The sequence below is a fragment of the Quercus lobata genome, chromosome 1, assembly GCF_001633185.2.
Source record: "Quercus lobata isolate SW786 chromosome 1, ValleyOak3.0 Primary Assembly, whole genome shotgun sequence".
NCBI lineage: Eukaryota > Viridiplantae > Streptophyta > Magnoliopsida > Fagales > Fagaceae > Quercus > Quercus lobata.
The window spans coordinates 18,932,181-18,953,263 of NC_044904.1; the positions used below are offsets into that span (position 1 = coordinate 18,932,181).

At 34.0% G+C, this 21,083-nt stretch overlaps 2 protein-coding genes across 2 annotated transcripts; both read left to right on the top strand.

The window, feature by feature from the left end:
- Positions 1-2,553: 2,553 nt before the first annotated feature.
- LOC115950349 (putative B3 domain-containing protein At4g03170) lies at positions 2,554-3,204 on the top strand. The gene has a single exon (XM_031067558.1). The coding sequence runs from the start codon at positions 2,554-2,556 to the stop codon at positions 3,202-3,204; it is 651 nt and encodes a 216-aa protein (XP_030923418.1).
- Positions 3,205-6,895: 3,691 nt separating this feature from the next.
- Positions 6,896-8,339, top strand: LOC115984508. Its single transcript, XM_031107562.1, has one exon. It carries the CDS (start codon positions 7,010-7,012, stop codon positions 7,886-7,888), a length of 879 nt encoding a protein of 292 aa, XP_030963422.1. The 5' UTR covers positions 6,896-7,009; the 3' UTR covers positions 7,889-8,339.
- Positions 8,340-21,083: the final 12,744 nt, after the last annotated feature.

Genomic DNA, 21,083 nt, shown 5'->3' on the forward strand with positions numbered 1-21,083 from the left:
CATATAATGAAAGTCCAAGTGGCCTAGGGATATAGCCGAGGATAATTTTGTTCTCGGCATCCCAGAGCGCTCCTAAAAGAAAGGGCGAGCACTGTGTAAGAGCGGCCCAAGTAAAAGGCTGCCAATACTGCAATTAAGTACTCTGCGCCTGACAGGTCCATGCTCTTCACTATGCTCTTCAGCTTTTACAACCACCCCCAACCACTTTGGGTATGGGCTAAAAAGACAAGTGTCAGCCCTAAAAAGTAAAACCTACACGTGGACGCCTAAGAGAGGGGAAATGCTAGTATAAAAGGAGTAGGAAGCAGCCAAAAAGGGGGGGGGGACAAATCGTCTCCAAGACCATGAAACCCTAAAAAAGAAGAATAATCAGAACATGAAACTCCTCGGACGAGGTCTAAGGACCAGAGCCATTCAGGTCGTATCGGAAGAAGGTCTTGCTAGACATGCCAGGTTCACCCTCGTGTAAATTTCTATAGAAACCCTGACTAACCACTATCTGGTGACCAAGGCTTAGCCTTTCAACCCACGCTCTACAAATTATATTGTTTGTGCCTTTAACGTACGAACCCAATACCATCTTGGGGTCGTTACAAATTGAGTCCTTACAATTGTATTTCAGCAAAAAAAAAAAAAAAAAAAAAAACTATTTTACCACCAAAGAACCAAAAAGTCATGTGTTATTAGAGAAGTTAAAACTAAATTTTTTACCACTACAGTAAAATAGTATAAATATCAGTTAACTGTAGCAAGTTGTTAAAAATAAAATACAATATTTTATTAAGATTATATTCTCTCTTTTCCTTTATTATTTTAATGAGTTGTTTATATTATTTTAAATAAAGTGATAAAAAAATAGAATATTTGATATTAGGTGTGTTGTAAAGTGATGTGGTAAAATAGATAAAATACTTTTTTGAGGCGCTAAAAGTTAAAATTTTTAGTACTACCATTGTGAATACTCTAACTTCAAAAAAAAAAAAAAAAAAATCCTAGCCGGCCTAGTCTTTTTTAAAAAAACATTATTTTGTTTTTGTCTTTATTGGTAAATGATTGTATCTTAATGTATTTAGAAACAACGATTTTAAATATTTATAGTTTTTTAATACTATATAGATGCCTATTTGAATTTTTTTTTCCCTTTATACTCCGCCCCGCTAACTCCTGAGTCAATCCCTGCCTTCTGGCAAAACTTCAAATAAAGTGGTTGAGCTATTCACTTCATTAATTTGACTTAACTTTACTTGATATATTATCTAAGCTCAATATATTAAGCCAAACAACGTGCATGCTCGCCCTTAATCAATTATGAGGGGAAAAGTACACATTGAGAAGAAGTGAATTTAGTCTTCTTAAATTAATTCACGCCTAAGCCACCTGAATATTTTGACTAATAATTAAAATGAAGAAAAGCTCGGCTTCTGCTCCACCTCACTCCTTAAAACTCGAAGTAAAACCCAAGTGGTGATAAAAAAAGCAGTTTTATTGTGTTATGTCAAATTTATCTAAAAGTCCGACCACACTATTGTGCATATAATTCAATTGAATGAGATTCCATGCATTTCAGTATCTTTCAAAGAATTATATTGGTTTGTGCCTACAAATGAAGGCATATTGGCAGTTATTAGTTGGCTCGTAAAAGGGAAGAAGATGCATTAGTACTCTCCGGAAAATACAAGCCTCAGGGCAGGTTCTTGTCTACTTTGAGATATATATGTATTCAGCAATTCTGCCTTCTTCATAGTGCATCACACTATTTTTATACTCTACTTAGACTCCTGCAGAAGAAACTATTTTTGGGGAAATTTTTTTAGGAAGCGACAGTAACTCCTAAAATTTTGAGTTATGTTATTTATGTATATTAAATTTTTGTTGTTGTTGTAATTAAATTGGGTAACTCAAGAGCAAATAAGAATTTCATTAATATGTTAAAGGACAAATAATAGCTAGGAACATTGTTGTTGAGCCATGGATAGGTTACTCTACAAAAAAAAAAAAGTGATTTGAGGGTTAAAAAAAAGGAGTTTATTGTTTTGATATGGTTATCACAGTTTAGGGGTGGAACTATTGTACATGTAAACTTTTCAGGTAACTATCGTTCCCAACTACTGAATTAACAAGTACAAGAGACCAAGAAGCATCAATCCCATTTTTGTAAGTGTGTATTGTGAGATCGTGTGTTTCTTTGTGGTTCTAGGCAGGGTCCTCTATGGGCCATACTTATGATTTGGTTCATTTGGTGTACATACTGGGCTGCATGCAACTAATCATAAAAGAATAAGGTGCAGCTATCAGTTGTGTATTTTCTCATTGAGTTGCATGCCGCGTTATTCCTTAAAAGAAATTTCCTATAAATTGTGGGTTTACAAAGCAGATCGTTCTTAATTAAAAATCTCCAGCCATTTCATTTTACACATCGCTCCAAGAAAGTCTCTTAGATTACAAACAATTCTCATCGCTCCAAGAAACTCTCTTCTCTTCTGAGAAAAGTTCTCTCTTCTCTTCACAGAATCCATGGTGGGGGATAGAAAAAGAAACAGAAAAGAAGCAAATATGGGTAAAGGCTCAAGGGCAAGCACGTCCAAAGATCATGAGGATAGTGCTACGACTTTGGAGGCACAGAACAAGAACAAGAAAAGAAAGTGCGTTGGTGATAATGGTAGAGCAACCAGTAATCCAAAACCAAAGGAAAATGCTAAACCAGAAGGCCTTCAAATCACGCTTGAGTCCCACATTTATGCCTATGAGCTCCCAAAGATGCCACCAGTTCAGAGAAATTTTGGCAGCTTAGTTAATAATAATAGATACTCTACACCTTTTCAGAAGCAGTTGCAAGAAAAAGAATTCAAGGAATATCGTCTTTACTTGAGCAAAACAGCTGTAGAAAAGTTGCTCTTTCCATTGTTAAGGAATGAAGAGCTGCGAGATAATGTCATTCGTCAAGGAATTCCAGTCACGGCGTATGATGTACAAGGCAATGCATTTCCGATGCAGTTCAAGCAAAGTACAGGCAAGCAGAAGCGCTATATGCTTACTAAAGGGTGGACAAGATTCTGTAATCGACATGGCCTACGAGAGTTTAAAGATTTTGTTACGTTGTGGATGTTCCGCCATAAAGAAACGGACAGGCTTTGCTTTGTCATCTCCTTTAGAACATTTGACTATTTGGATCATGGCATCAAGCAGAGGCCAATCAATAATTAGTCGAGCAATATATGGATATGGCATGCATTCAAGAACCAAAAGAAGGCTTCTTTGTGAGTTACTGACAGTCTTTCTGGTTTGATTCTTGGTAGTAATGATCGTTTTCTTGGTTTCTTTGGCTTTGGATTTTGGTACCTCACTAGGTAGTAGTAGTAATTCTTTGCCTTTGGCAGTAGGAATGAGTGTGCATAATTCCATGTTACAGGGACTGTGTTTTTAGTTTGATTCTTGCTAGTTGCGATAGTTTTCTTGGTTTTCTTAGGCGTTGGCTTTTGGTATCTTACTAGCTAGTTAGTAATTCTTTGCCTTTGGCCGTGGGAATTAGTTGGCATAAATGTTCATATTACAGGGTTTGATGACGATATAGCAATGGTTGATTTTGCAACAGTCTTGCGGGAAAATACATATTGTCGCAATCTGTAAGATGTAATATTCGCAATAACAATGACCCTCTAAGATGTAAAATTCAGATTCTCAATTTTTCTTCGTATGCATATTATTCAACTATATGTCTTACTTTAGAGAGGGACACGAGCTTGTTTATCTTATTTTAATGTCTACTTTCAGAAGCAATGCGTGTAATAATTTGTTGTATCCAATATATATTGTCATGAATTTCTAATCACGTTTTGTCTTCTAGCTACTTTTATGAGTTTATGGAATAAAGTATTTTAGTATCGGTATTTTTTATTTTTTGAGTTATCAGTGCACATAGTCAATCAAGCTACATCCTTAATTTTTTCTTTTTTCTTTTTTGAGTTATATATCAATGTATATATATACCTTAGAAAATTATAATCCAAACCTAGAAATAATTTTTTTGTAAGTTATCTCCAGGCTTTCAAACACATCCAAGCAGATGGTACTCAATTGAAACATAGAAAGCATAGATTCACATCGCCTACTTGTAATTGAATCAAAGCCAATGTGATGCTTCTTGGTCAAATGACCAAGAAAATGCAGAATATATACCACATATGATAATAATAATAAAAATTTACCAAAACCATGAAATTAGTTGCTAAGTAAAGAGGTAGAACCATAAATACTGCTTGATAATATTCCATTCCTCGAAAGCCTGTGAATACTAAAGGCATGCGCAGTGAAATGGTAGCTACTATAAATCTTTCAAGTCTCGAAAATGGGGGTGTCACGTTTGGGTAACCGATTATGGTGACAGCTGATGTATAAATCCTATCCCTACCTAATCACTTGAGATGCTAGGGATTGCTTGTAAAGAATGATATAATGCTAAGCCATGTTCCACACGGCTAAGGAAGCATTGTTTTTAAATCTCATTATGACTAGGTATGTGTTTGGATAGAATTATTTCTGCGTTTTGCGTCCACGTCTGGACTTTCACGCGTTTCAGCCTTTTTTTTTTTTTCTTCTTCTTCTTCTTCTATGCCGTGATTGTTGACTTAACATAGTGTGAATAGTGCACACCTCAGCAACTTTTCCAGCACCTTTTAATCAACTTTTCACCAACTTTTCAGTTACGGGACCATAAATCTCACTTTTCGGCAATTTTTTTCATTAAAAATGGGTCTCACAGTACTATTCACACATTTAAAAATTATTTTGCTACAGTGTTTTCAGTTTTCAGTTTTCAGTTTCAGCAAAATAAGTTCCATCTAAACGGATCTTAGGTCGTTTGGAAGAGATTCAAAGCTCGTTTGGTCATGGATTTCAAAAATTGTTATTTAAAATGATGTGAAAATTGTGGTTTAAAAAGTGTTGTTGAAATACGTGTTTTTAGTGTTTAAAAAATAAAAAAATGTGTTTGATATCATAGTTTAAATAATATGTTTCAACGTTCAAAAAACAAAAATATGTGTTTGGTATTTTTGTTTGATTTTAAAAAAAAGCTGACCAGGTGGACTTTGGGATAATTGTGAGAGGAAGAGATGAGACATACCTGACCAGGTGGGCCCTTACCATTTTTAAGATAATTACCCAATTGCCACTGAGAACCTTTGTTTTGTTGTTTAAAAATAGGCCGGTGGTGATTTCAAAACTGTGTTTGAAAACTGATTTTGAAACAATGTTTTCCAAACAACTTGTGTTGAAAATGGATGACCAAATACGTTTTTCTTTTTCTGGACACATATGTTCAGTATTTAAACACTGAACACGTGTGTTTAAATTGGATGACCAAACGGCCTCTCATTTCTTTTATCAGAATAGTGGAATGAAAGGAACTTCGAGAAAGATATACCCCTTTTCAAATCGTCCTTCAAAGACAGACGTTTAAGTCTCTATCTATGATCAGATGCTTTCCGAACGCCCTTATTGACCGCTTTTAAAGGGAAGCTTCCTATACTATATATAGTTGCAACTTGCATCATGCATGTTAGCCCTTAATTAATTATGAGGGGAAAAAGGTACATGCATACGGAGAAAAAGTGAAATATACCTATTAAGTCCTCTTTTAATTCACGCCTAACCCCATCTGAATATTTTGACTAATAATTAAAATGAACAAAAGCTCGGCTTCTGCTCCACCTCACTCCTTAAAACTTGAACTAAAACCCAAGTGGTGAAAAAATAAGCGGTTTCATTGTATCATGTCAAATTTATCTAAAAGCCCAACCAAATGAGATTCCATGCATTTCGGTACTTTTCAAAGAAATATATTGGTTTGTGCCTACAAATGAAGGCTTATTGGCAGTTATTAGTTGGCTTGTAAAAGGGAAGAAGATGCATTGCTCTCCGGAAAATACAAGCCTCGTGGCAGGTTCTTGTCTACTTTGAGATGTATTCAGCAGTTCTGCCTTCTTAATAGAGTGCATCACACTTATTTTATACTCTACTCAGGCTCCTGTAGCTATTTCGGAAGAAACTATTTTTGGGGAAATTTTTTGAGGAAGTGACTAGTAACTCCTAAAGTTTTGAGTTATGTTGTTTACGTTTTTGTTTTGTTTTTAATTAACTCAAGAGCAAATAAGAATTGCATTAATATGTTAAGAGAAATGTCACGTCTATAACATTTTCACAACAAATTATAAGTGGTAAATTGTTATTAGTAATTCTAATTTAAACACATCACTGAAATTAATTTTTTAGCCAATTAGTAACAACTTGCAACTTATAATTTGTTATAAAAATGTTATAAACATAGTATTTCCCATATGTTAAAGTACAAATAATACCTAGGAACATTGTTGTTGAGCCAAGGATAGGTTACTCCGGAGTAACCTATCCTTTTAATATAATGTGATTTGAGATGGTGAAAAGAAATGAGTTTATCGTTTTAATATGGTTATCACAACTCACAAGTTAGGGGGGGTGGGACTATTATATACATGTAAACTTTTCTAGGTTATTTTCGTTTCCCACTACGTACGGAATTAACAAAGAGACCAAGGGAGGTATGGCCCTCCAAAGTTTAAAAAAATTAAATATATATATATATATATTATTTTAAATTCGGGTCTAAAATAATAATACTTAGTTCCCTAAAAAAAATTAAAAATTGACTGTTAAATTAAAAAAAGAAAAGAAAAAGAAAAGAAGCATATATCTATCCCATTCTTGTACTTGTGCATTGTGAGATCATGTGTTTCTATGTGGCTAGGGTCCTCAATCTCATTGGGTTGCATGCATGCCATGTCATTTCATAAAAGAAATTTCCTATAAATTGTGGGTTTACAAAGCAGATCAGTTCTTAATTAAAAATTTCCAGCCCTTTCATTTTACATATCGCTCCAAGAAATTAGTCTCTTAGATTAGAAACAATTCTCACCGCTCCAAGAAACTCTCTTCTCTTCTGAGAAAAAAACTTCTCTTTCTTTTCACAGAATCCATGATGGGGGACAGAAAAGAAGGAAATATGGGCAAAGGCTCAAAGGCAAGCACGTCCAAAGAGGAATTCAATTACGCGGATGAACTGGAAGTGGCTCAGGTACTTGTTTCTCTAAATGAATCCATGATGATGAGGGATAGAGAAGAAGAAAATATGGGTAAAGGCTCAAAGGCAAACACGTCCAAAGTGGAATTCAACGAGAAAGAACCGCAAGTGGCTTCGAAACTTTTTGCTCCAAGTCTCGAGGAACAGTTACGGGATCATCATGATCATGAGGATAGTGCTACGACTTCGGAGCCACTGAACAAGAATAAGATAAGAAAGTGTGTACTTGATAAAGCCCGTAGAGCAAGAGATAAAGAAAGCAGCTTGAGTCAGAAATTTTCGACTTTGGAAGAGACCGAGAAAAGAAAGATTTTCTCCACAATTTTTGACCACGAGCCCGAAAAGATGCCACCAGTGCCGGAACATATTGCCATGTTAATCAAGGATGGGCAGTGCTCTACACCTTTTTTTAAACAGTTGCAAGTACATGAATTCACCGCTGCTACTCTTCTCTTGAGCAAACCAGTTGTAGAAACCGGCCTCTTCCCATTGTTGAATAAGGAAGAGAAAAATGCTCCCGGTGGAATTCCGGTCACGGCGTATGATGAAAAAGGCGAGGCGTTTCCGATGAGGTTCAAGAGGAGAACAGGCAAGAACGACTATACGCTTTGTGAAGGGTGGAAAGAATTCAGTATAGAACATGAACTACGAAAGTTTCAAGATTTTGTTACGTTGTGGATGTTCCGCAATAAAGAAACGGACGGGCTTTGCTTTGTTGTCTCTTATAGAAGATTTGAAAACGTGGATTGTCACGTGCCTCGGAAGACTGGCTAAGATTCATGCATGCATGCAAGAACCAAGAAGGCTTCTTTGTGAGTTTACTGACAGTCTTTTTTGGTTTGATTCTTCATAGTCGTGATCGTTTTCTTGGTTTCTTAGGCGTTGGCTTTTAGTATATCGAATCTCAAAAGCTATAGTTAGTAATTCTTTGCCTTTGGCAGTAGGAATTAGTGTGCTTAATTACATGTTACAGGGACAGTCTTTTTAGTTTGATCTTCATGCTAGTAGTGATAGTTTTCTTCGTTTTCTTAGGCGTTGGCTTTTGCTAGTCAGTAATTCTTTGCCTTTGGCAGTAGGAATTAGTAGGCATAAATGTTCATATTGTAGGCAATGGTAGATTTTGCAACAGTCTTGCGGGAAAATACATATTGCCACAGTCTGTAAGATGTAATATTCGCAATAACAATGACCCTCTGTAAGATGTAAAGTTCAGATTCTCAATTGTTCTTCGTATGCATGATATTCAATAATATGTTTTACTTAGGCACGAGCTTGTTTATCTTATTTTAAAGTTTACTTTTGGAAGCAATGCGGCTAATTTGTTGGCTTTATCCGCTATATGTTGTCTTTTTCTTTTACGAGTTAATGGAAAGTCAAATTAAGTTACATCCTTACTATCTCAAGGAAAAATAGAAATCATGTTACGCACAATGTAATTTTTTCCTCATGTTACACCATTTAGTAATTTTTCATTAAATTAATATTTTATAAATTCAGGATTAGATCATAGATTCTCATCCTTTTCAACATACAAGTCAAGTTTTGTATTAATAAAAAAATTATTTATTATTTAATTTATAAACTTATGTCTTATAATTACCCAAAAAAAAAAAAAACATTCAAAGTACTTACTAAAATATTTTCAATTCATCTTGAATTTAGTAAGTAGGAAGTGTAGATGAAGAAAATTGATTAAAATGGTAAAATTGTCAAAATACTTATTGAATGTTGTGATATTGTCAAAAGTTATACTAAGTATAGTTTAAACTCAACCTATATATGTCTACGAAATAGAAGGCATATATATAAATTTATGTTCATAGGCTTAGAAAATTAAAATCGAAATATTGTCTAAGCTCAATATATTAGCCCAAACAACGCGTTCGCCCTTGATCAATTATGAGGGGAAAAGTACTAATGGAGAAGAAGTGAAGTCCACCTAGTAAGACCTCTTTTAATTAATTCACGCCTAACTCATTTGAATATTTTGAAATGAGTAATACTACAGTCACAAATTATTTTACAATATTTTTACAAACTGCTAATATGTCAAATTCTTACTAGTTCTAATATGGATCCACCGCTAACATCATATTTTTGCTTACCAATAATTATTTGAAAGATGCTAAAACCATATCAGCAGTTTGTAAAAATGTTGTAAAATAGTTTGTGCATATAGTATTACTCTTTTGAAATATGCAATGCCACTGATAAAGGTTGCACTCGAGTATGGTTATATCTATGACATGATTGGTGGCACCTAAACAGAGTTCTCACAACTTGTTTGGATGTTTAACTTATGTTTGGTTTGGTTCACAACTTGTTTGGATGTCAACTTATATTTGATTTGTTTATTTGGTTTGAAGATAACTAGATAAGAGCATCTCCAATGGCCTATGTAAACCCAAAATTCTCTCTATAATAGAGAGTAAAACCCAAAAAAAGCTCTCCAATGGACTCTCTATTCCTAGATTTTTTTTTGGCTTATGAACAGTAGCTAATCAAGTCTGATGAGTTACTGTTCATTCTTTAAATACTTTTTTCCTATTATAATAATTAGGTGTTGAATAAAAAAATGTTGGAAGATGTGTAGTTGTTAAAAAAAGAATAAAAAATGAATGAAGAAATAATATTTAAATGAGATAGAGAATGGGATAGAGAATCTGTTGGAAGTAGTGTATTTAAAAAAGTGAGTAGCTAAAATGTAAGTTACTGTTCATTCTCCAAATAGTACAAAAATTTGGAGATTCCGCTGGAGATGCTTTAAGAGACTTTACAAGTATTTCATAGTTAGCAGTAGTTTAAAGTGGTGACATTGTGGATTTGGTCCTAAGTGAGTTACACACTCTTGTCACAACTTGTTTGAATGTCAACTTATGTTTGGTTTGGTTCACAACTTTTTTTTTTTTTTTGAGAAAGTATTTGGTTCACAACTTGTTTGAATGTCAAATTATTTTTGGTTTGGTTTCCACTAAGTACAAAACTACCAATGATGAACCCTAAATCCAAATTCTAGGTTTTTTGGTCCTAAGTGAGTTACACGCTCTTGTCACAACTTGTTTGAATATCTTCTTCTATTTGGCTTGGGTCAAAACTTGTTTGAATGTCAACTTATGTTTGGTTTGGTTTCCGCTAAGTACCAAAATACCAATGGTGAACCCTAAATCCAAATTCCAGGTTTTTCAAAAATGAAAATAAATTCTTACATATTAAGATAAGAGAGATTTGTACCATATTTAAAACCAATAACCTCCCAATGGTGAACCCTAAATCCAAATTCCAGGTTTTTCAAAAAAGAAAATAAAATTTTACATATTAAGATAAGAGAGATTTGTACTATAATTAGAACCAATAAACTCCCACACTCCCATAAAAAAAATTTTAAAATAAAAAAACCTCCCACACATTTAAGATCTTTGTACAACACATTAACCATTGAACTAGTTGGATTCCTTGTGTCACTTATTGAATTTATAAGTTATTTATTTTAGTTTTACAAGATTAATAGTTTTGCATACTTGATTTATTTTAGTTTTACAAGGTTAATAGTTTTGCATTTAATTTTATCACAACAAAATTTATTTGTATTCAAGAATTATGTGAATGTGAATGTGAAATTTGTAAATTTATGTTAAAAATAATTTTTTTAATGCTTTTTTATTTAAAAGATTACTAAACACAATTTTTAAAGCCTGTTTATATTCTATTATTTTCCATTCACATTATAAAAATTTGATGAAATTGCACTTAACCCACCTATAGTTTGGCCCGTTTTAATAAAGCCCACCTATGGTTTAAAACTTATCACTTAACCCACTTGAGGTGCCCTCCGTTAGACACCCGTTACCCACTTCTGCCATTTCCGTTAAAAAATCTCCTTTACTATATAAGTCAAAATTAGAACCCAAATAAAACTCCCAAAAAGAAGAACGAGCTCTCTCCCTCTCACTACCTCAAAATCCCTAAAAATCTCAAACCCATTATCCCTTTCTCTCTTTACTTTGATTGCCTGACTGAGTTCAAGTTTGCTAGGTCCCTATTCATTGCCTTCGTTCTCCAAGTAGTTCTGTGGTTGTGTGTTCTTTTATTTTGTCTCGATCTGTTCACGGTTATGAATTGTAACTCATGGGTTCTTTGATGGCTAGTTTTTGGAAAGGGTGGTTGTTTCTTTGTATTTGGATTTAGATTTTTGGGGTGTATTTGATGAGATGTGGTTTTTTATTTGGGTTTGTGGGTTGTAGTGCTTGGCTGGTGGTGTGGATGGGGGTTAGTGGTGGATAGGGGTGTCCAGCGGGTAAAGACCCGAACAACCCACCCGAATCCGACTGACTCGAGGCCCAGCGGGTGGACTCGAAGTCCATGGCGGGTTGGATTCGGGTGTCTCTCTAATAAAACCCGAATAATCAGTTCGGGTGGCGAGTTACTGGGTTAAAAACCCATAGAACCCGACCCGACCGATGGTTTAAGATTAAAAAAAAACAAAATATGTGGGTTATCTGTAGAAGTGTAGATCACGTGAAGTCTGAAGAGGGATGGGACTAAAAGCTGAAATTTCACAGCTTCCACACAAAAGAAAATCAAATTTACAACACCTCCCTTCACTTCACTCTCTCTCTCTCTTCTCTCTACCTGCCCCAACAGCTAGTTGGTTACCCTTCAAATCAAACTCAGATTTTCACTTTCCCATGCCTCTAGCTCTGCTCATGAATCATGGTTTAGGTTTAGGGTTTCAAGTAGGTACTCAGCTACACTTTTCAAAATCAAAATAAGATTTTCCATACCCTCCTTACTCAGCTTAGACTCAAAACCCTCATCTCCCTCTCTTATAAATTGGTCTTTTCCGAGTGTTCTCTATTTTCTCTGCTCTCTAGTGATTTCAAAATATCTCCTTTTTATTTTGAAACATTCTCCTTTACATCAAAATCTTTCAAGTTTCCTCATTCCACCAGGTTGCTGGTTGCTGTTGCCGTCGCCTCACAGCTCACCTGACGCCGTCGTCTTCACTCCATGGGTCTTCTTAGCCTCTTAGTCTCGGCTTCCTAGTCTCAGATCAGGTAAAAAAAATTCCCTTTTCATCCCTCTTTTTTTGTATTTTGTGTTTGTGATAATACATTAAAATGACTTATTTTCCTTTCTGCACCGTCATTTTCATGCAATTATCTAAATTCTAGGTGGGTGCTATCCCCTGGCTTGAAGGTATCCATGGCAATGTCCAAAATTTGATGTCTTTAATTTTGAATATGCAGTCGGTACTAAACTAAAGAGTTCATATTTTCAGTTTCTCATTGAAATTTAACTGTGGCATATGTGTTTTAGCTAGGATGTTTCATGTTAAAAGCTTTATTCTAATTAAAGTTCATGTTGAAATGTTGCTATTTGCCAATATCATTTTTCCCGACCTTGAAAGAAACATTGATCCTTTTCCATATTGACTTGTGTATTTCTTGTTAGCTTATTGAGAAATCTGTTTATCCTAGAACCTACGCTCTCTAATGGAGTTATCATTTGGTTCTAATTTACCATGCTAATGGTTGGTTATTTGGTGAACTATGGAAATTTCCATTACAGTTAGTTTGATTCATTATTTTAGTGTGCTCTGACTCTGAGTGTGATTTGTATCTACCCTGTTTTATTCCTTGTTTTGTTTTTGTTTTTGTTTTTTTAATGATCAATATACTTATATCTTCACTGTAAAAGAAGAATATGAATCCCTGTTTTAAAAAGATAAAATCCAAACACATTTTTATTTTCTTATTTGCCTATTTTATTCCTTGTTTTTTTTCTTTTTATGATCAATATACTTGTATCTTCACTGTTAAAAAAAGAAAAAAAGAAAAAAAAAAAGATGAACCCCTATTTTAAAAAGATGAAATCCAAACACATTCTTATTTTCTTATATGATTGTATTTTATTGCTCATTTGTTTGATTCATTTTACTTTCCTAACTTAAAAATTTGAAATCCTAATTTTATACAGGAGTTGAAAGTTGTTTAAGTAGGCTTTTTGCTTCCTTTGCAAGGTTGAATCCCTAACAGTTAAGAGTTCTCTGAGGTATCATTTCTCTTTTGTTTTATCTCTTTTAACTTCTTGTTATTGTTTGTGTTACTTGTGAGTTTTGTCATTGTTTGAGGAATATCTGACTGCAATAATTATGTTTGCAAATTGACGATGACATGTCTTTGTAATTTCTTTTTGAGGCTTTTATTTACTCTTTCTCATCAGAGCTGTTAGGCCACCCAATCTATGTAGTGTTTATTTACATAAAAAATGTTATATCAATCCATTGCTTTATGTCTTGATCAGAGTTATCATACTAAATAGGATTGTGTTATCTTCTCATCAACCGAGAGTTTAGAAGTCCTACTTTTTTCCTTTTAAATTATAGAAAAGGTCATTCTTAATTGTAAGTTTGATACTCATATGAATCCTTTGACAATTAGATAGAGATTCAAATGTGATGCACCCTTTCACTAGACTTGATAATTTGATATATTCTTGCACATTGTCTTCTAAATTTTTTGGTCAATCTTGTTAGTTGATTGAGGATACATTCCAATCAGTACTTGTGAAGTCAATTCTTATGCATAATGATATTTCTTATTCTACAAAGCTCCAGTGTATGTGACTTTACCCTCTAAGAGGTCAACTACAATGATCTTTCTTAGGATTAGTTTTTTTATGGTTGTTTGCTAATGCTTAAATTTGATGCCTTTAGGTTATGGAACCCTCTAGTGATGCACCCCCTTCTCAAAAAAAACCTACTGCCCAAGCTGAACCTGTTGCCCAAGTTGTACCTACAGCCACTCCAACTAATGCTGAGGTTCCCCCATTTCCACCTAAAGATAAAGGCAAGGTGTGCAATAATAGGAAAAAGTCTATTGCTTGGGACAATTTTGAAAAAGTAGATATTGGTGAAGGTCATTTTAAGGCTGTTTGCAATTACTATAAAAAAACTTATCTAGCTGATAGTAAGGGGCATGGTACTGCTAATTTATTGAATCATACGCCAGTTTGTGTTAAGAACCCTAATAGAGTTACACTTAAAGGGCAAAAAACCTTAGCGTTTGAACCCAAAATGGATGGGGAGGAAGGGTTTTAGCTTGTACCAATAGCCTTTACTGTTAAGACTTCTAGGAAGGCACTCGCTGAAATGGTTATAATAGATGAGTTGCCTTTTAGGATTGTTGAAGGGTATGGGTTTCAAAGATATTCGACAATGTTACAACCTAAGTTGTGAATTGGGGATATCCCATCTCGTCAAACTGTGGCTAAGGATGTAACTGGCATTTATGGTGTTGAGAGAGAGAAACTAAGGGGGGCCTTGAAGGGTTATAGGGTGTGTCTTATTACGGACACATGGACTAGTATTCAAAATTTGTGTTATATGTCCCTTATAAGACATTTTATTGATGATGATTGGAAGTTACATAAGAGAATTTTGAATTTTTGTCAAGTTGAAGACCATAAGGGGGAGATTATAGGGAGAAAGATTGAGATGTGTTTGCGTGAGTGGGGTATTAATGGCATATTCACTTTAACAGTGGGCAATGCTAGCTCAAATGGTGCCACTATTAAGTTTTTGGAAAATGTAACTAAAGATTGGGAGGGGACAATATAAGAACATGAGTTCTTACACATGAGATGTTGTGCACATATCCTAAATCTGATTGTGGGGGATGGTATGAGAGAAATTTATGCATCCATTGCTAAGGTGCGTGAAGCTGTGAGGTCTGTGAAGTCCTCACCAAATAGGAATCAAACTTTTGTGGGTTTTGTGGAGAGATTAGGTATTAAGTCTAAGTCTCTTCTTTGTCTAGATGTACCAACTAGGTGGAACTCTACCTACCTCATGTTAGAAACCGCACAAAAATTTGAGAAAGTGTTCATACGAATGGACTATAAGGATGATAGTTATTCTTCGTACTTTATGAACAAGAAGAATAGTGGTGGTATGGGATCTCCTAGTGGTATTGATTTCCAAAATTGTAGGACATTTGTGGGTTTTTTGAAACTTTTTTACAATGCAACGAAAAAGTTTTCAGGTTCTTTGTATGTTACTGCAAACACCTTTTTTGATGAGATGTTTGTCATTTAAGAGAATATTTCCCATTTAAGTAAATCTCAAAACCACCTCTTGAAAAACATGGCAATTAAAATGGAATCTAAGTTTGATAAGTATTGGGGGAAAGGGGATAAAATGAATCATCTCTTGTATGTGGCTGTGGTTCTTGATCCAAGAAAGAAGTTAAGGTTTTTGAAATTTTGTTTTTCTGAAATTTATGGGAATGAAGTGGCTGATGTGATGGTTGAATTGGTGAGGGGTTCCTTGGTCAAGTTGTATGATTATTACTCTTGTGTTAATTCACCAAATGTACAAGTACCTAGTGGGAGTGAGAGGACACACAGAGAAGGTGAGTCAATTGGCTGTAGCGATCCATATGCGATGGTTAATTCTAGGTTTGACCGTTTCTTGGAGGTTGTGCAGTCCATAAGGTGTAGCAATGAGATTAACAAATATTTGGATAAAAATTGTGAAAGTAAAAGGGGGGATGTGAAATTGGAGATATTGGGGTGGTGGAAGGCCAATTCAAATAGGTATCAAGTGCTGTTCAAATTGGCTAGGGATGTGCTGGTTGTACCTGTTTCTACTGTTGCTTCTGAGTCAGCATTTAGTACCGGAGGACGCATACTTGATCCATTTCAGAGTTCACTTTCTCCACTCATGGTTCAAAATCTTGTTTGTGCATAAGATTGGCTTCAAGCCTTGGTTCCAATTTCTTTTCGCAAATCAAAGGATGAGGTAGAGGTCTTGGAAGATGAATTTCATGATTTAGGTAATATGTTAACTTCCAAACTTTTTGTCTATTAAGTGCTATTAAGTGTGTCATTCAAATGAAATTTAATCTAATAGCTTTCATTTCTTTCTCTTTTCTAGTTATACGTCAAGCAGCAGCAGGTGGTGGTGGAAGTTCAAGCTCAAGCAAAGGTATCCCAATTAGTGTTGATGACTAATCACTAACTGGGTAAGTTTCTGCCCTTGCTGTTGTTTCTATTGAGTTTGGTTCTGCCCTCTCTATTGTTTTTGGTTATTACTATTCTGTATTTTTTGGCCTTGTCCTTATATTTTTGTTGATAAATATCTTTTTGCCCTTTTTCTTGTAGGAGGAAGGACACCTTTTGTATAAGAGGCAGATTTTTGGATACATATTGGAAGTTCTTTTGGACATAGTGCTTTTCTAACTTGTTAACTCTTGCTTATAGGAAAGAAATCTTATTAAGTTTATAGGTTTTCTTTTCTATTAGTCATGGACAAAACTATAGAGTAGTTGCTCTTTAATGCTTTAGAAAAGCTATTTTTTGGAAATACTTAGGTATTTCATAATTGTAACTAATTATAACTAGTTACTGCCTTGGTAGTTTACTGCCTTAACACTTGCAGTAACTACCTTTTTGCCTTCTCTGGCTCTATGGAAATATTGCAAGATGCTCTTGTTATCTTTTGTTGCCATACTTGTGGTGTGGTTGTGATTGAATTATTTGTTAGAATTTGTTTGCTGGCTTGTGTAAGTTGTGTTACATGTATGGAATGGTTGGCACAACTTGGCAGGTTTAATAGGTTGAGATGTGCTTTTGTGCTTATTAGACTTTCTTGATTTGTTTTTGGATTTTTAAGGTACTGCCCAGGTCTTAATGCTAAGGGCATTTTGAAAAAAATTTCTTTCTTGTATTGTGTGGTTTTAACAGGTGGTTAGAAAGAGATATTATGTGTTTTTATGTGCTTGCTAATTGCTCAGGTTTTTTAGTGTTATTTACTGTATTTGTTGTCATTAGGTGTGAGCTAGAAACATTAAATTTGTACTGATAAGGCTTGGAGGCCCAAAAGATTAAAAGTTGTTTAATGGCATACAAGCTGAGCTTGAAGGCCCAATTTGAAATAAAGGATGTGAAAAGAGTCCCATATGATATATATAATGGTTCAAAAATATATAAATCTTGTTAAAAGTAAGCCCATTAATTTGGGCCCAAAAGGCCTGTCAAAAATTGAGTTAAAAAAAAATTTATACAAAATCACAAATTCAACCCAAATCGAAGCCCAAACCTGCCAAATCGACCAATTCGACCCATTTAACCGATGACCCGAACCGCCGGGTCTGACCCATATATCGGGTCGGTTGCGGGTTGCAATTTTGGTAACTCGATCCAGTCGGGTCGAGTTTGGGTCAGGGCCAAACCCGACCCGACTCGACCTGTGGACAACCCTAGTGGTGGAGATTGGGTTTGTGGGTCGTATTGCTTTGCAAAGGAGGTCTTGCTGGTATTAAGATAGCCTCTTAGTAGACAAACAACATATAAAAAAAAAATGTAAGGTGGGTTTGCTTTAGTTTTGGGTTATGATCTGATAGATTGAAAGCTTCAAAACATCTCTTTGGTGTATTTTATTCCTAATTTGTTTTTTTTTTCCTCCCTAAACAATCACAATTGAGGACAAACAAATCCACACCAATGCCATGACTACCCAATACCCACCCAAAACATTTGTTTGCTACCCTTTGTTCAAACATTTGCAAAAGTTTTTCACAATTTTAACAGCATCATCTGCAAAATTTCTTTATCTTTGCCCTTTTTTCATGCATTTCAATTCAAAAATGGAAACCTAGAAGCACAAAAAATCAAAACTAACTTGTGCTAGGGGATTATTCATATTAATGGATGAATTTGTGAAATTTTGATCTTGAGGATTTTAGTATAAATGGTTTTTTTTTTTTTAGCTTTGGATTCAAAAGAGTAGATGGAGGAGAGAGACATAAAATATTATTGAAAATACATTTTTACCCGTATTTTTCTAATGGAAAATGGTGAGGTGGGTTACAGATGTCTAGTGGAGGACACCTCAGGTGGGTTAAATGACACTTTTTAATAACCCACCGGTAGGCTTAATTAAAATCGGCCAAACCACAAGTGAGTTAACTGCAATTATCCCTAAAAATTGATAATGAAAATTCTTTTGAAAGTTGTTTAAATTGTTTTATATTTTTTTGTGGTAAATTTCTATATTTATACACATTTAATACATTTATTTGTATTTTAATCAATATTAAAATTAATTTTAACGACATCAGTACTATTCCATTTTGGTTGAACCTGGGCTGACCCTACAAACCTTGAACATCTCCCTTTCTTTTGGTTCTTAATTTGAAAGATCCAAGTCTAAAAGCTAAGAATATTGTAGGGACATAATTTGGTTTCTAGCCCAACAGATGTATGGACTTAAGTCCAAGACAGCCCAAAACAATAAATTTGTAGAGAATGGGTTGGGAAACTAGGTTTTAATGAGTTGGATAGTTATCATCGTAGATTCAAATGATCACAAAATAAGAACAGGCATCTTATATTTAAAGAAGGTCCCCTCGGCTCGGTCCGAGGAGATCTGTTCTTGCATGTCTTCTGGATTAGATTACCAGTTTGGTCCATGTTGTTGTCGTTCTTTCTTTTCCCTTTTTTCTGGGGCCCTCTACTATCAGGGTCTTTCCTCTATTTTATACTATCTTCTTCCTCCTCTTTCCACCTTCCACGTGTAGATTTAGATTGGTAACTCTGATACTTGTCCTATCAGCCCCTCCCTAAAGTCTTTGGGGGTAATTGTAAGGCTGAAAAACATGGTTCAGTTAGCTGCAGAGCATTCAATGCTGTGACAGCAGCCTTAACTTAGATATTTTATAGCTCTCCTTTGTCCTGTCCCTCCTTAATACTTATCCTCTTCCCTGGAATGGTTCGGAATGTCGCTCTTGATGGCAGACTATGCCCTCTATCCTCGGCCTTACCCAACCGAGAAGGGATTCTTCCTCGATTTCCCCTTGGGTGACTCTAATCGAATTCTATTTCTTCTTCATTGGCATAGACCCCTCTGGAAGTGTTTAACGTCTTTGGATTGGGCCCCTAACCCAACATATATATAAATATGGACTCTCTGGCCTTTCACCCCTACAAATATAATACAATTACAAGTTGGTGTACTCCTACACTCCAAGTCCTAGTCTCTTAGAATTAGTCTTATTTATTTATTTATTATTAACCTAGAATTAGTCTTAACATAAACCAAAAGATATAACTTCATAAAATGTTATACCCAAAAAAAAGAAAAAAAAAATTGTTAATAATGTTCCTTTGAATCTATTTGGCCAAAGTAACATAAACAAACTGACAAATAAAACAGAAGTTTATACATTATAATTGTTTCCATAGAGAAACCGAGTATAGGGATCAACTAATATCAGTTTCATTTAAATCAAAACATGTGGTGTATAGCTTACAATAACAAACAAACAAATAAATAAAAACTGTTGCGTTTATCATGTCTTAGCTTCCAATCAAAATTTTTCTCAAAAAAGAAAAAAAGAAAAAAAAGTCTTCCAATCAAATCTAATGGACCAAAATTAAATATACAACTCTATTTTCCTACTCCTCCGCCTTAACAATCACTCTCTCTCTTAAAATGGCTTAGCTGGTAACCCCTATTCCCTCACTTTCCGAATCCCAACCACTAATCCCTTTTCCTGAATATCCCAAATATATATATATTTTTTCCCCTCTATCCAATCACATCTCAGAAATTTTCCTCTAGTTTCTCTTTGAATTCTCCCCCGAATTGAAGGAATTTAGAGAAAATGAATCGCCAACGATCATTTTCTCGGATTTTCTTTCCCTGAGAAAATCTGATCCATCTCTATCCTCTTCAACTCTCCCTCAAGTTTCTTCAATCAATCCAAAAAAAAGAAGAAAATGATCGTCGTTGACTGTGTGATTGAATTCAAAAAGAGTACTCTTACAATTTAGGCTTCCCTTCACATTAATTTTTTTCCCCTAAAATTTAGTCATTTTTATTCATTTTTCATCCGAATAAAACACCTCTAGTTAAATTAATAATAAATAAACTAGGAGAATTCCTAAAATTTAGGCTTCTTTCTCTCTCAGATTCAACTTATTTTTCCTAAAATTTAGTCCTTTTTTATTCATTTTTCATCTAAGTAAAGAGAACATCTTTGGTTAAAAAAAAAAAAAAAAAATTGAAGACAACCTGGTAAAAATATATCTCAATTCTATTTAAAATGCTTATAAAATAGGACACTCTCCTACTAATCCATGTCTTCAAAACAAGCTTGTCCAAAATTTAAAATTTGGAAACTCTCAAAAACTCCAATAAATAAATAAATATATATATATATGTATTGTATCTCAATTACATTCGTTTCTTTAAAGAAAATGAAAAAAAAAAAAATATATATATATATATATATATATATATACACACTATCAAAATTAAGCACATTTTTCTTTTATTTATTTTAGGGGTAATTACATTCTCCTCCCTTGAGATTTGGGGAAATGACACTCTACCCCAAACCTAAAGGGAAAAACACTACTTCTCCCTTTTGTTTAAATTAATAATGAAATATTCTAAATTTTTATAAGAATCTCTTTATCAAAGTTTAATCATGATTAGTAAAAAAAAATAACTTATAAATTTAGAAAAAAAAATGCAAAATTTATCAAGCACAAAAACACCTGTAATCACAAATATCTCCATAACTAGTTGAAAAAAGAAAAAAAAAATAATAAGCAAAATTCACACTTAATATTTTAAAATACACTTTAATTAAAAATTTAAAACAATGAATTTTAATTATGAGATAAGATATATTTGGAAACCTATCATTACACTTCTCCCTTTTGTTTAAATTAATAATGAAATATTCTAAATTTTATAAGAATCTTTTTACCAAAGTTTAATCATAATTAGTAAAAAAAAAAATTATAAATTTAGAATATATATATATATATATGTGTGTGTGTGTGTGTGTATACACCAAGCACAAAAACAAGTGTAATGAAAAATATCTCCATAACTGGTTGAAAAAAGAAAAAAATAATAATAAGCAAAATTCACACTTAATATTTTAAAATACACTTT